At 42.1% G+C, this 14,887-nt stretch overlaps 1 protein-coding gene across 1 annotated transcript in view; it reads left to right on the forward strand.

The window, feature by feature from the left end:
• Fshr (follicle stimulating hormone receptor) overlaps positions 1-14,887 on the forward strand; it is a 185,207-nt gene that overhangs the window by 162,072 nt on the left and 8,248 nt on the right. Inside the window, 4 exon segments of the mRNA XM_087907284.1 lie at positions 110-181; positions 2,236-2,313; positions 6,175-6,243; positions 6,353-6,427. Of these exon segments, the coding sequence (XP_087763410.1) occupies positions 110-181; positions 2,236-2,313; positions 6,175-6,243; positions 6,353-6,427 (294 nt within the window).

Below are 14,887 nucleotides of genomic sequence, written 5' to 3' on the forward strand. Positions count from 1 at the left end.
GCAGTATGTAATTGGTATTTTGAATTTGGAAAGTCCAGGCTCTGACAAATGTTTGCTTTATGCCTTCATGTCTCATTACTCTCACTTTGTCTCTCTCTCTTCTCTCTAGGTTAATATCCAACACAGGCATTAAGCACCTACCAGTGGTTCATAAGATTCAGTCTCTTCAAAAGGTTCTATTGTAAGTTTTGATTGGTAGGATGTCAATCAGCTCTCCATCTAACAAATGCCTGAGGTAATAGACTTACAAAGAGAAAAAGGGTATCTTCGTTCACACATTACCCAGTTTCAGTAAATGGCTGGTTGGTACCTGACCTTGGATTTATTATGACCTTCTGGATCTCTAGCATCCATCACATAGCACATCCTCCGAATACATGGCTCTGGGTGATCAGAGGGAGGAAGATGAACAGCAAGGTGGACTGACAAAGTTCCATTTGTGTTGTTGGAGACTGCTTGTTTGTTCCCAGCTGCCCTGACCCAAAATAATCACACAGAAACCACTTAATTACAATATTGTTTGCCCAATAGCTTAAGTATATTTCTAACTATCTCTAAAGTCTTAAATTAACCTGTTTCTAGTAATTTGTGAATCACCAAGAGGCTGTGACCTACCGGCAGGGCTCCATCCAGCATCTGTCTCCTGTAGCAAATACATGGTTTCTCCCTGACTCCGCCTACTTTTACCCAGCATTCAGTTTAGTTTTCCTCACCTAGCTCTATTCTGCACTATCACAGACCAAGAAAGAGCTTCTTTATTCTCTAACCAATAAAAGCAACACATATAAAGAAGGACTTTCCACACCACATTTGAATGAAGCTAACAGGCTCTACACCAAGTATTATCAATAAACAAGCTTAGAACCAAATCACAGTCTCATTTACTCCAAGGCTTTAGTATTAGATGCCTGCAACTCCGCATATTCCTCCATCATTTCTCCTTCCTTCTAGAGTCCCTATTCTTCCTAAAGTATGAATAGCAACTGTTTTCCCTCTTCCCATGAATCCTGTAGTTTAAAGGAGGAGGAAAAAAGGCAATGAATAGAGCAAAGACAGAGCTCAGTGGCAGAATATTTGTCTAGTAAGCATGAGTATCTGGACTTGATACCCAGCACAGAAAAAAAGAAGGGAAAGAGGAAGAAGGAGGTTCAGTGGGAAGAAGAAAAAAGAAAGGTAGCAAAGAAGGAAGGAAGGAAGGAAGGAAGGAAGGAAGGAAGGAAGGAAGGAAGGAGGGAAGGGAGAACTTTATTTCCAATAGTGAACTTGTAAGAATCTGAGCAGATCCCAAAAGAAAAGGTCAAGATGGGTGCAAGGAGCTGGGGACAGAGGACCAAGAGAATCCTCTAGACCTTGTGAGTTGTTTCCAGCTTTTAGCACTTTTGCTGTTATATATTCACAGACCTAGGTCAGTCTGATGGAAGGATAAACAAAACAAACAACAACAAAAAATTCTCTATTCTTTGATGTGGGAAGGAAAAAAATCAGTAATAATTTTTATGTGACTCAAAAAAAAATGATGGGAAAAAAATATGTAAGAAAAGGAATAATTAACTCAGATATAAGTGATTGACTTATAAGCATGAGGTCCTGATCATGGCCTCCACTCCCTCAACCCCAAACCCCTGCTTTTTTAAAAGTCGAGCATGTACCACCATGCTCATAGTTCCAGCACTAGAGTGGAAGAGACAGGACATGAGATTTGCTGGCTGGTTGGCCTTTTCTACTAGTCTAGTTTGAGGCCAAGGGCAGAGGTGTCTCAAGAAAAAGGTGGGTGCTATCTAAGGAATGACCTGAGATTGACCTCTGGCCTACACACACAAAGAAAGTACTAGAAGAATGAAAAAGGAGGAGCCGACACAAATAAATTGAGTGGAGAGGTTGGTCTGTAGGTAACAGGTCAGTTTCTGTGTTCATCCTACTGGGCAGAGTCCAGCTGTAGAAACAAGGCTAAAAAAGAACTATATTGAAGAGAACCTCAATACAGTAACATCCTCGAAGGAATTCTCCAAAGAGAAAAGATTCTATGGGTGTGCAATTTCATCTGTGAGAAGAGCTAACACACTACAGATAAGCTGACCGTTTGTTGCCCAAACTTTGAGCTGTTGTCCTCCGAACAGAAATTCCATCAAACTGTTATTGCAGCTGCGGATCCCTTGGTGCCAGCAAACGGAATGTGGAAAGGTTGCACAGGTGGAGCCCACACAAACATCTAATTTGTCTGTTCTTTCTTCTTAGAGACATTCAAGATAACATAAACATCCACACCATTGCCAGGAATTCCTTCAGGGGACTGAGTTTTGAAAGTGTGATTCTGTAAGTAAGGGGGGAAACCCAGTATCCTGGGTCTTGGCTCTTCACTTATCAATCTCTGGTTTTCTCATGCCAGCCTAGGCCTTTGTTTGTATAATGACATTGGCATTTCACTGTTTAAATCATTCTGTGGCTCCTGTGTTTTCCTCTCATTTTTATATCTCAGAATCGCAACATGGAGTCCTGTTAATAATTCATGATTCTGTATTGTGATTCAAGTATTTAAAATTGCTCTTTGAATGATGGTCCCCATGAGGCAACATCTGCTCCAAAGGACAGACTAGCTAGTGTGTCAATAAAACTGATTATTGCCTGGCAAGGCTTCTGCTGCCAACCAAGAATGATAGGGAAGGAAGTGTACTCAGGAGCTAGGACTCCTTCCTCATAATCACAGGAAGCAGCTCCCATTTGGGCCCATGCTGAGCTCACAATGACCATCATCTCCGCTCAGAATAATCACACTTGCTAATGAGCTTGAGTTAATCTGTCTGAATTCTGGGGAAGTTTTTAAATGCCCTCAGTGTCATCAATGAATGACCTTCTAATCCTCTGTGCTAGTGGCCAGTATGGCAGTCCACCTGCTCCTCAGGATAGCCAGAAAACAAGGTGTTGTGGACTTTCTAAATGCCCATAGGACTCTTGTAACAGGACAGTGACATCTAGAGAATCACTCATTGTGATTCTACCTGGAAGAAAATAAATTCATTGCCCTGTTTTACAAATTGTTATGAGTTCATTTTATAACATGATTTCTTATGGTTTTGTTTGGAGTAGACTCACTGTGTGCAGTTTCTCCTGAAGCAGCAACAGCCATACAGACCCTCTCTCTTCACCGCTTTGTTTAGAAGCACTGTGTGATTCTCCAGAGCTCAGCAACACACTTTTCAAAACGGGATGCTTTTCTCTTGAGAGTCAACATTTTTCAGACATGTCTCCGGAAGATAAATTCACACTTGTGAGAACAGCATCTATTTTCTTACGTTGTCTGCTCGTTAATCCATAGATAATAGAGTCGGAAGACTCCTACTGAACACAGCTGTAAGTCTCCAGTTGTGCTTCATCCAAATACTTTTGATACAGAGATGCTTCCTCCTAGGAGAGCCATCCAGTGCACTCGAGGAAAATGTAAGAAAATCGTGCTGAGCACTGAAAAGCTCTACCTCACCACATCTTCAAATCTTTGGAACTCTTTTCTAAAGAGAAATGTACATATTTATTTTTTCCTAAACATCCTAAGATAATCAGGATCTTGGTAACTGACTCAAAAAAAAGAGCAAAAAAAAAAACCCCACATTTTGTAGGGCCTTTGTGCCCTTTCTCACCCACCTCTGTCACAAAGAGCAGAGGGGCTACTGGGTAAAGTACCTAATGAATGGCCTAATTCTGAGATGAGAGATGAGGTTATAATTGGGACCACTGTTCCCAGCATTCTCTGGCCCCAATTCTCTGGAAAGGATTGTGTCTTTCATGTTTTCTCTCTTCCTTAATTAACTCCCATCTAGCTTGTCCATCCTTCATGAGTTTTAATGGGCAAGGTTTCATGTTTTCAAGAGAAATTTCTCTTGAGTGTCCATATCATTTGACTCTAGGGATGACACAGGACCTAGGAAACCCTGAGGGATTTTTCCTCAGCAGAATAATTTCACAGAGAGCTGTCATTCTCATCTTCATCATAACATCATCATTATCACCAGATTTTAAAGTAGGCACTCCCTATTTTAGGAGATTTGGAACCAGGCCTAGTGACACAGGCCTATAATTCCAGCTACTTAGGAGGCTAAGACAGGAAGCTTGTAAATTCAAGCCTGCCTGGATTTTAGGATGAGACCAAGGCTAGCATAAACAACTTATCTAAAATTTCAAATATATGTATATTTAAGAATAAATATCTATTACATATTTATAAATGGCTGAGGATATATACCAGAGGTAGAGAATGTGTCTAGCATGATCAAGGCCTTGGGTTCACCACAAAAGAACCAGAGGAATGGATTAGGAATGTACTTTATTGTTGTTGGCTTCTCTGTGTTAGTAGAGTCCAATAGCCTAATAGGAAGTCAAGGGGAAAGGGTTTTGACATAACTTGATTTTGTGTGATGATGCACCATTGACATAAAATATCCTCCTGCATGTTGTGACCTGCTCAAGAAAACAATAAAGGCAATGGGCTTCTTTGAAAATAGTAACTATTGTAGTCTATGTATTATTTCATCATATCAGCATCTTTCACAGAGTAATCTTGTGAAGGAAAGATTAATTATCTAATTTATAGACAAGTAGGTAATGCCTATATAAACCTACAAAGTCCTGAGCAAAAGTACAGGACCAACAAACAAAAATGCACAGGTCAAATCCAGCTTGTAGCTAAGATTGGCTTTTATAATTGACATGCAAAAAGAAAAAACAATTTTATTTAACTACTATATTCTGCAGTTGTTTAATAAAATGTGTGCCATCACTTTATGAGACCCTATATAAAGCAAGTGGCATCTTTAACCTCGCCTCTTGGTCCATAAAATAGAGAAAGTTTGTTGACACTTGTGGTTGATGTCAAAACCCCAGGGATAAGCAACCCACAGGTTGGAGGCTGCTGTCCCAGTGACTTTCACCACAGAGGACAGGCTGATGTATCTGCATTCTAAATGTTTCTGGCAGAGACCTTTCAGGGCAGTGACAGTAGAGAATGGGGGTGGGGAGCGAGATGGAATGCACAGTCACCCCGCTGTAACCAGACGCTACCTGTTGACTGCTAATGGTCGAAAAGATTTATTTTTCTTCTCTCTAGACTTCCTAGTTCCCTGGACTTCAGGAAGAGGGGAGAAAAAGGCACATAGTTGTTTGCCTGTGGGTTTTCAGGAAACCTCTTCTAGCTGCTCACCACAGCCGAAGGAGTTTCTGGAGTCCCCCGGTAGTTTCTCTGGATCAGATCTCAGAACACTGCTGTCAGGAAACCCACCAAGTCCAAGTCTAGCAGGGGAAGAAGCTGTAAGCAGACAAGGGCACATGGCTAGAGGCTCAACGCTGGGCTATCCTGACCTTGGGGAGTTGTTTCTGTTTGAAAGTCCACTCAAGAGAAGAACAGGACAGAGTTGATGGCCCACAGTGGCCTGAGACACCCCTGTCCAAACATACCTGCATCTCAGCATCTTCATACAGTGAGCACGACAATGTACACCAACCCCACCTCCCCCAAAGCTCGGCTACAGCCACACACATAAACTCAACCTGCCACAGTCTGCAGTCGCTATAATTAATTTCTCTTCTTTTCTGCCTTAACCCAGAGCCACCTCCACAAACCTCCAATAACCAGGGCCCCACGGGTCACTGGAGATGTTCAGGTTGTCTGACAACTTAATTAGATCATTTTTTGAAGGCAGCCAGGCCTGATGCTGTGGGTGAAGAGATCCTTAGAGAAAGGTGACATAAAATGTCTTTTCTCTGTCTTAGAAATATTTGCTCAATAATTACAATTTCCATCCTTCAAGGCAGGGAGATTTTTGGTTTTCTTGTAGAATTTTCTCTGTACTTGGGCAGAGTGTGCAAAGATCTTATAGGTACAGTATCCAGAGAGTGTGTATTTGAAAAAAAAAAAACTAAATTCCATTTATTCATTCTTTTCTGTGAAGCTCAGTTATTCCTGTGAATTGATACTATGCAGACATAATATAAGCTTCAAAACTTACTAAAGGTTCCATAGCAACAAAGCAGCCTCGGTCTCCTTTCCCTCCCACCCCTGAACATAAGGGTTGCATCTTATTTATGCCACTAACTGTGCTGTCTGACCTTGCCCCAGTGCTTCCAATTACAAACCCCTGCATTGGCTGCATCTGACATTATTATGTTTTTAATGGGCTTTTATTTCAGATGGCTGAATAAGAATGGGATTCAGGAAATACACAACTGTGCATTTAACGGAACCCAGCTAGATGAGCTGTAAGTAGCCCTGACTACTCTTCCAGGCCATTTAGGGGGAAATGGCTCTTACAACAGGGATATTTATGTGACTTTCCTTTTCTTATTCTTTCTCCAACTCCATCCCCAGGAATTTAAGCGATAACAATAATTTGGAAGAATTGCCTAATGATGTTTTCCAGGGAGCCTCTGGGCCAGTCATTTTGTGAGTAACTTCATTCGTTTCCATGTAGAAGAGTTCAGCTTATACAAGTTAAAAACAAACTTTGTCCTGCTTAAAGAGGGGGTGGCCAGCAAGATCAATTTTAGTTCACAATACTTGCAAAGACTTGTGGGAATAATTTAGGGTTATCTATAGTATGACTTTAAATAAAGTGGAAACAATAATAACATGTAATGAGCATGTTCTGAGTGCCAGTGTTCTAAAAGGTTAAAATGTGCTCTCAGTTCTTATAAAACCCCTCTGGGGTAAGAGTTCTTACTGCCATTTTGAAGAAAGAAAAACTGGATGATCTGGAAGAATTAAGCAACTCATTCAACAGTAATGCAAGTTTTCTAGAAGGAATTCAAAGCAAACTGTCTGGCTCACAGCAGACACCAGCCACTCTGCTCTGTGTGTCTCCCTTGACAGGGAAAGGTTGGTTTCCCTTCCTTCTGTTTTGTACCCACGATACATATATACATGTCTTCATTGCAGTGAGATGCACACATTGTTCTTGGATCCTCTTTCCAGATCCAGCAGGATGCACCAGTGTCTCACTCACTCCCTGGATCAGGATTCCTTGCCCACCAGCACTTCTCTACTCAAACCTCCATCGAAAGTGGCCCTGCCCTCTTCTTACGCACGCCCCCTTTCCTTGAGGGTCTAAGTCCTCTAAAGAACTCAGTCAAGAGTGACTTCTCTATGTGACTCCCATTACCTTTGTGGGTGGGAAGGGGAGGGGCTCTGTATCACAATTTCCAAAGGTCTTCTTTGATGTGCTTTCCTGGACTCTAAGCAAGATCCACCGAATTAACTAAGGAATATTCCTCAGGAAGAAAAGCACTTAGAAGAAATAAAAAAGATGCAGGAAAGCTGATGAACAAATAGATAGGCCTATACCACACCTCAGACTATCCCCACCCCAATCCTAGCTCTGTGCAGACATTTGGTAGCCACGCTCCTGCCCTCTCATTTGCCAGCCACCATAGGCTCCCATGCATCATCGTTCACCTGCTTCGCTACCATCCCCCAACATCACTTTCATCTTCACAAATGGCTTGTGTTCTCTTTTGTGATAGAATCTTTGTATTTCCAGAGTCACACTCTGTAAGGCAGAATGGGAACTCCACAAATGTTTGTTATTGATAACAAGGGGCATGCTGTAATTCTGAAACAGGCTTTCCCCTTTGAAGAAAGAAAAGTATGTGCTAAGATAGATTTATCGTTCTGAGGAAGTTCAAACATTAATCCAAAGTGCCTGAGTTGAGACAGGCACCACTAGCAAGCAGACCTTGTTAAGGCAGAGGTGTCAGAGCAGACGACCCTGGTTGAAATGAAGTCCTTTTCATCCCCAAGCCTCAACTTCCTCATCTAAAGAGCAGTGGTGTCTATCTCTTGTTACTGTCTGAGACTTAAAGGCTTAAGTTGATAGACATGTCCAAATACATGTGTATGCATGGATGTATGTCTTTCACTTGTGGTATTTAACAGAGCACCACCCTGGTGCTCCAGAAAACCGAGAGTTCTTCATCCCAAAGGCATTATATATTCGTGGTAGGGAAATCAGGACATAATTGTATAGCTTGATATATCTGATTATAATATTCGTTTGAAGCACAATGTAGGGCACAAGGGAGAGTGACGGGAAGAGAGTCTAAGTGCTGAAGCACACGGAGTGTTCAGAGCCCATAAGGCTTAATGTTTCCTGTTCTGAGAGCTCTAGGAAAACAAGTGGACAAAGTACTTCTGGGGCTCTGTGGGTGGGTAGAAGTTTGTCCATTTCACTTCGCTAATAGTCCCGAATGCTTTGGACGTTCTTACATGGGCTCAGAACATGTCAGTGGCTGGATACGCTTTCAATATGCCACCTACTGGATCTGTAAAGCTATAACCAACTGCATGCTCTTGAAACTGTAGCATTGTGTATGGTCCACAGCTGCTCCTTATACAGCTGAGACATCCAGGACCAGAGGAGGAAAGCGGCCCACTGAAGGTCATCCCATGGATATAAATAACACAGCTTAAGGCGTAAACTAGCCTTCGCTTCTCACATTCCCATGTGTTTGCACCACAAATGCATGTACTAAGACATCTGAAACCTCTTCATCAGAACCCCAACAACTGGTGTCGAACTGAAGTAGACGGGAACACCAGTCTGTGATACAGAAACATGCCACAGATGGGCATGTACTGAAGTCGCATAGACAGGATCCAGGCCAGGCACTGACAATGTGTCTCCTCGGAATTGAACAGAGATCACAAAATACAAACATCCCATCCATCACTGCTGTGTAAACAGGCAGAAGAAACAATTCTGCGGGGCCCTTACAAGCCTGTGCTTCCGTCCATTTTGCTGCTGTAACACATATGCTCACAATAAAGAGAATGATATTTGCAGAAAAATCCAGTGGAATTAAGAAACACTTCGATTCATTCAGACTGGTGTGGTGACACACCTATCATCTCAGAACTCTGTAGCAGACACAGGAGGATTTCTGTGAGTTGTAGTTGGCCTAGGTTGGTCACATAGTAACCTTTAGGCCAGCCTGAGCTACAGAGTGAGACTTTGTCTCAAAAAGCATCCTCAAATGGTAGTAAACAAGAATAATGTTCCATATACCCCATGCCTTTTTGTGTCAAGGCATAACGATATGTGTGCCAGAACCTGGCTGAAATCGCAGCATGTGGTTGCAAATTTCCTTCTGTCCCTTCAAGGACAAGTTAGCACTTAACTTCCAGCCTCCCCTTCTGGGGCTTTCAGGTTATTCCAAACGTCGTTCAAACCGCTCTGCCTGATAACTGGGATTTGGGCAGATGACAGCCTATCTTATTTCCTACTTCTGCAATGTTGTGCAGCAACTCAATTAAACCTTCCCAGTGGGCGCCTTGTTTGGATGACCAGCTTCCTCCAGTGCTTTAAACAAGTGAGTACGCGCAGGATTGTGCTCAGGCAGCCCACAGCACAGCTGCTGCTGCTCAAGCTACGACTGCAGCTGTGTCTTGGGTCAGATCCCCAACTCCCACCCCAAATAAGAGGGCTACAGGCTCCTGAATTTAGGAGATTCACTACAAAATGCTGAGTATATGGGGAATACGTGATGGAAGCCCAGTCTGGCTGAGTCGACAACCGAATGGCAAAGAATCTCTAAACCATCAGTGGATCCCATAGCAAGCCCTAGAATTAAGATGGGTAAAGCTGTATTGAAATACAGCAAGGAAGCATACGTAGTCCTACTTAAGTAGCCATTGGGTATGGTTGACCCCGGGTGGAGCCGGATTATGTAAGTCAGCCTATGGCAGGCAGGTCTCGGAGTACAACACAGCTATATGCCATCTCAGCTGTGAGTGGGTTTATATAAATGCTTGAGCATCGCAATCATCTGGAAGTTTTTTTAAACCACATATTGGTAATTTGCACCCTAAGAATGTTTGTTTCATTGACTCTAGGCACAAATCAGTTGGTAGTGAGCTTGTCTACCAGACACAAAGTGTCTGATCCCTGTGTTTGATCCCCAGCATTCCATGAGATTACGCATGGTGGCACACACTTCCAGTTGCTGAACCAGAGCAGAAATAGAGACAGGAAGTAAAGGCAAAAGAATCAGAAGTTCAGGTCCATCCTTGGCTGCATGAATCACAGGAAGAAACCATGGCTTAAAAGTGGGGAAGGAGGTGATTCAACATCTGAGGACCAGAGCTTAAGCACTGGTATCTCTAACAATGTCCCCCAGTGGTGCTGATGTTGGTAGACGCAGAAGGACTCTAAACATCCCTGCTCTATAACCTGAAAAGCCTTGCTCAGCCTCAACAGATTGCACTATGTGTGACTTCCTCTCCCATAGCCTTTCCCTTTATCTCTAGCAGAAAAGTCCAAAAGCTTCTAAGGGAATTGAGAAAGCTCACCAAAACTGTTGGCTGCTTTTTCCTGAAGGTGAAATTTCTAGCTATGTGAAGAACAGCGAGGCTCTGAACACAGGAATCTAAGCTGTTTGATTGCAAAGAGGAAAGGGTGTAGGAAGCCGGGGGCATGCCGACAAACTCCATCACGTTTCAAAGGCACAGCATCCTCAATCCTCCTTATGAATCTTGACCTTGAACATCAGCAGCCATCCAAGTTTTCACCTGATAGCATTAACTCACTCGAGCTTTTTTTTCTAAGCAATCAAGCAATTGCTGTTTCCTTGGGAAACAGTTTCCTGTGGGGAAAATTTAATGTATTGCCTTTGCAGGTTGGAGCCAGTACAATCATATTCTGATGGTTTATCAAATTGATTTGGCTATAGCTCAGATTCATTTGATAGTTCAGATTCAAACACTGAGTTATTTGTATAAGAATGATTCTCTTCCATTACCTGTGTACCCACAGTCCTATAGATAGTAAATTGCCTTTTTATCCCACCTGGGATCATGAAAGAGCGATCTTCTAGCCATCTGTCAATGTAGAATACACCAGAAATGTGCTCTCACTTATGGAAATGATTGACCTGTAATAACGTCTTTGCTGGGAAAAATAGAAATTGTTCAAATGAAATTTGTGGCAGTGGCTCTAACAGACTTTATTAAGGGTGCATGGAGCACTATTTAACTCCTGCCTCTCATATCCCCATGCCATTACCAACTGCCCTCTCCCTTGCCACTCTGTAACTCAGTGCCAAGAATCCTAACACTATTGAAACAATTTAGGGTTACTAAATCTCTGGGGACTCAGCCATGAGCCTGTAGTGTCTCTCTTGGTACTTTGATGGGTATTAAATTTCAAAATCAAAATATAGTATGCGTTGAAATACTAACCAAGATGGTACTTTAAAGTGGGAAACAATAGTCGTTCAACTGAACCATACTAAAAGACAAGGATTAGACAAAGCAGCCCAAAGCTCCTGCCACCTTGTCCAGCCACCAGGAACAAGGGCAGAACTGTGCATTCTCAGGTTCTCACTGAGGACTCAATAGACGATCTCCCACTATGTGTCCAGCCCTGAGCTAGGAGTAAGGAACAGAGAGACTTAAACCACAACAGTGCCTGCGCTGAAGTGTTTGGCAGAAGGGTAAGTGCACCTGCTAGTTAAATATCATGCTGGGGATTTTCAGCATAGGCTTTGACAGCAGAACAGATTGCTAATCACAACACCATGACTTCATTTGCGTTTGGATCTGGATTTTTGAAACACGTCTTACCCTATAACCCAGGCTGGCCTGAAACTCACTATATAAGTCAGGCTACCATTGAAATCTCAGTGGCCCCCCTGATTCAGCCACTCAGCTATGAGGCTACATGCATGGGCCACCGTGAGGACAACATGATAACTTGTGACCAGTGAAGCAGCAGTATGAAAAGACAGTTTATCAGTCCAGACCTGATTTTGTAACAGCCACTCCACGTTCTTTCTGTCTTTAATTCCTTTTCTTTACAGTTCATTTAATATACAATTTGTTGAATGCATACTATGTGAAGGTCTCCAGGTACTCAAGACTAAAAATTTCCAGATTTCAATGAGTCATGTTTCCTTCTTGCATAAATTCTAAATTTCTGTCTGGTTTTCAAAGCTCAGAGTTCCAAATCTCATCCCATGGTTCCCTGTATTCCTTAAAACATGATTGCTCAGAATAACCCTCACTGTGTTTTGCTTTGTATTCCGAGCTTTCTTGAAATACTAACTAAAATGTCCGTACGCACATTGCAATTGCATTAATCACAATTCTCCAGAGACACATAACCTATAACATAGGGAGATGTAGAGATACAAGAGATAGGATTCATCACAGGAGTTAGTTCATGTGAGTGTGAAATCTGAGCAGTCCATTGTAGACCATCTTCAGCAGGGAGGACCAGAGAATGTGACAGTATGGCATAGTCCAAGTTCGAGTCCTCGTTCCTCAGAGGGCCCAAGGAGTTACTGGTATAAAAAAGCTGTTGAACCTGGATTTTTGCTATATAGGTATAGAAAAAGAAGGGTGTCCTAGCTCCAGAAATGAGAGGCAGTGTAAATTTGTCTTCCTTTATTTGCTCAAGCCAAGACACCAGTCAACTGGATGGTGCCCACACACAATGATTAAGGAAAATATCCCCCTATATTCCACTGAATCAAGTACAATCTTCTGGAATATCCCACACATGCTCAGAAATAATGCTTTCCCAGATCACTGGGTATCCCTCAGTTCCAGAGTAAGAGCTAACGTCAACCAGTTTAGTCACAACTGCCTACTTTCATGAAGACCTGAAAACTGGTATCTATTTTATTTCAATCCATAGGTGATTGCCATGTAGAAGTGAAGAGCATTTTTATAAAGAAATTATTAAATCAAACAACATATCTCTAAGTTACCTGGGAAAATTATAGTGTGTGTGTGTGTGTGTTGTAGTAGTAGTAGAACATGGCAAAAATGGGAGTAGTTATGTCTCAAACAACATTGAACAAGATTTACTTCTTACATACTTTGTCCCTGCTTATAGAAATGTATATAAACTTATTCAAAACATTATGACACTTTGTGTGTGATTTTTTTTCAAAGCTTAGTTATATAGTTTTTGCATGTGAATTTTGCAGGCAACAATGTTCTATGGCAGCATCTGAAGGTTAGACACATGCACTGCTCCTGGATGTTCATAGCTCTTTGATGGCAGCCTCGGACTGTCCAAAACCAATGCAGAAGCTAATGATGCTCTTAGAATCTGTCCAGAATTCAAGTAGCAACACTTTCATATTCTGTTCTCTCAAAGCCTCACAATTCAGCTTAGGTTCCACATAAGCAGAAATAGATGGTTAATAGAAAGACAGTTAAAGAATTTGCAATCATCTTTAATCTACCAACAACTATATTAAATAACAGGACAATATTCTTTGGAATATAAAAGTTCATTTCACTGAATATCTAAAACTGATCTAAATTACATACATGTTCCAAACTCAAGTGGGAAGACATAATTAAGCAAAAAATGGGTCTTCAGTTTTATATTGCTAGCTTTTGGGAAATGTCCTTGACAAAAAACTAGTACCCAAGTTTAAATTGTCCCTGATCAACTTTAAGGCTTCCTTCTCATTCTTTGGGCAGATCTTTCGATGTAAACAATAGGACCTGGACTGCTGCTTGTGAACCTTCTACATTCTAGAGGAAAAGGAAGAGCCCAAAGGAGAGGGGAAAGAAAAATTGTTCAGAGAATAGAGCACCCATGTCAGTGGCAAAGCAGGTCAAAAGAAGGCATGCCTAAAGAAAGGGGAAACAAATCTCAGAAAGGTCTCCTAGGGCACAGAAGCGGGGACCTTCTGAAACAGTGAGGAGAAATGGTGAACTGGGCAGCACAGCTGGCTTACTTAGCTGTAGCATGAGGGCCGGCTTGTTGGGGTTTCCGTCCCGCCCGGTACCCCAACAGCCGGCAAATCCCAAAGAGAAATTACACACAGGACTCCATAAGGTTATAAACTGATTGGCCCATCAGATCAGGCTCCTTATTAGTCCTTGTAACTTACATTAATCCATTATCATTATCTATGTTAGCACATGGCTCCGTACCTTTCTCAATGTGACAGCTTACATGTTGCCTCTTAGGTGGTTTGCTCAGGAGTGGCGGAGGGAGTTTCCTCCTCCCTAGCTTTATCCTATTCTCATTGCCCCGCCTCTACTTCCTGTCTGGTTGACCCGCCTATACTTCCTGCCTGGCCAATCAGCGTTTTATTAAAATACATGATTGACAGAATACAGACAATTCTCTCGCACCACTTAACAACAGAGTCAAGTCTCTTCAGTGGGCAGTAGTTTATGCACCAGACTTGTATCTGCAAGGACCCTGGATCTGAGGAATTATAACTCAAAGATGAAGACTAGAAGATATACCTGGAACACCTGAACTTGTTTCTTATAAGCGATAATAATGAGGGAGGGACAAGTGCTGACCACTAGAGTTGTATATGTGGGGCACCAAGAAGTCTTTCTAAGGTTGAGTAGGGGATTGAAAGACAGGAGTCAAGGATGCCATCAAAATCTGTCTGTAACAAGTTGGAACATCCAACTTGCTGCAAGTGGATCAGGGTTGTTGTTGTTGTTTGAAAAATCAAGAGGTTAATTTTTAATGTCTAAAGCTGATTAAGTGGGCATGCAAGTGGAGATTTCAGTGAGGTGGATGATCTTAGAGAAGTCACCAGAATACAGCATTTTACTCCCAAGGCTTGCCAGAGTCATGTACAGAGTGAGAGAAGAGAGAAAAGAACACTGTAGGTACTGAGTCCTTGGGTGTCCCAACATGTGATGGTCAGGAGGACCTGGAAAACAGAGCAGCTTCAGGGTTAAGAGGCAAATATTAGTAGATATGGAGGAAATCATGAAGAAGATAATTTTAAATTCATATAAAGCTGAAAATAACCAAGAATATAAAAGCAAGAATAAACAAAACAAGAAGCATTTAAGTCTAGAATCACAAATGGAGACCATGGTGTCCTTCCCTCCAAGATGATAGAACTGGGGGAGGTG

This window comes from Myodes glareolus, chromosome 6 (assembly GCF_982192425.1).
Source record: "Myodes glareolus chromosome 6, mMyoGla1.1, whole genome shotgun sequence".
In the NCBI taxonomy this organism is placed as follows: domain Eukaryota; kingdom Metazoa; phylum Chordata; class Mammalia; order Rodentia; family Cricetidae; genus Myodes; species Myodes glareolus.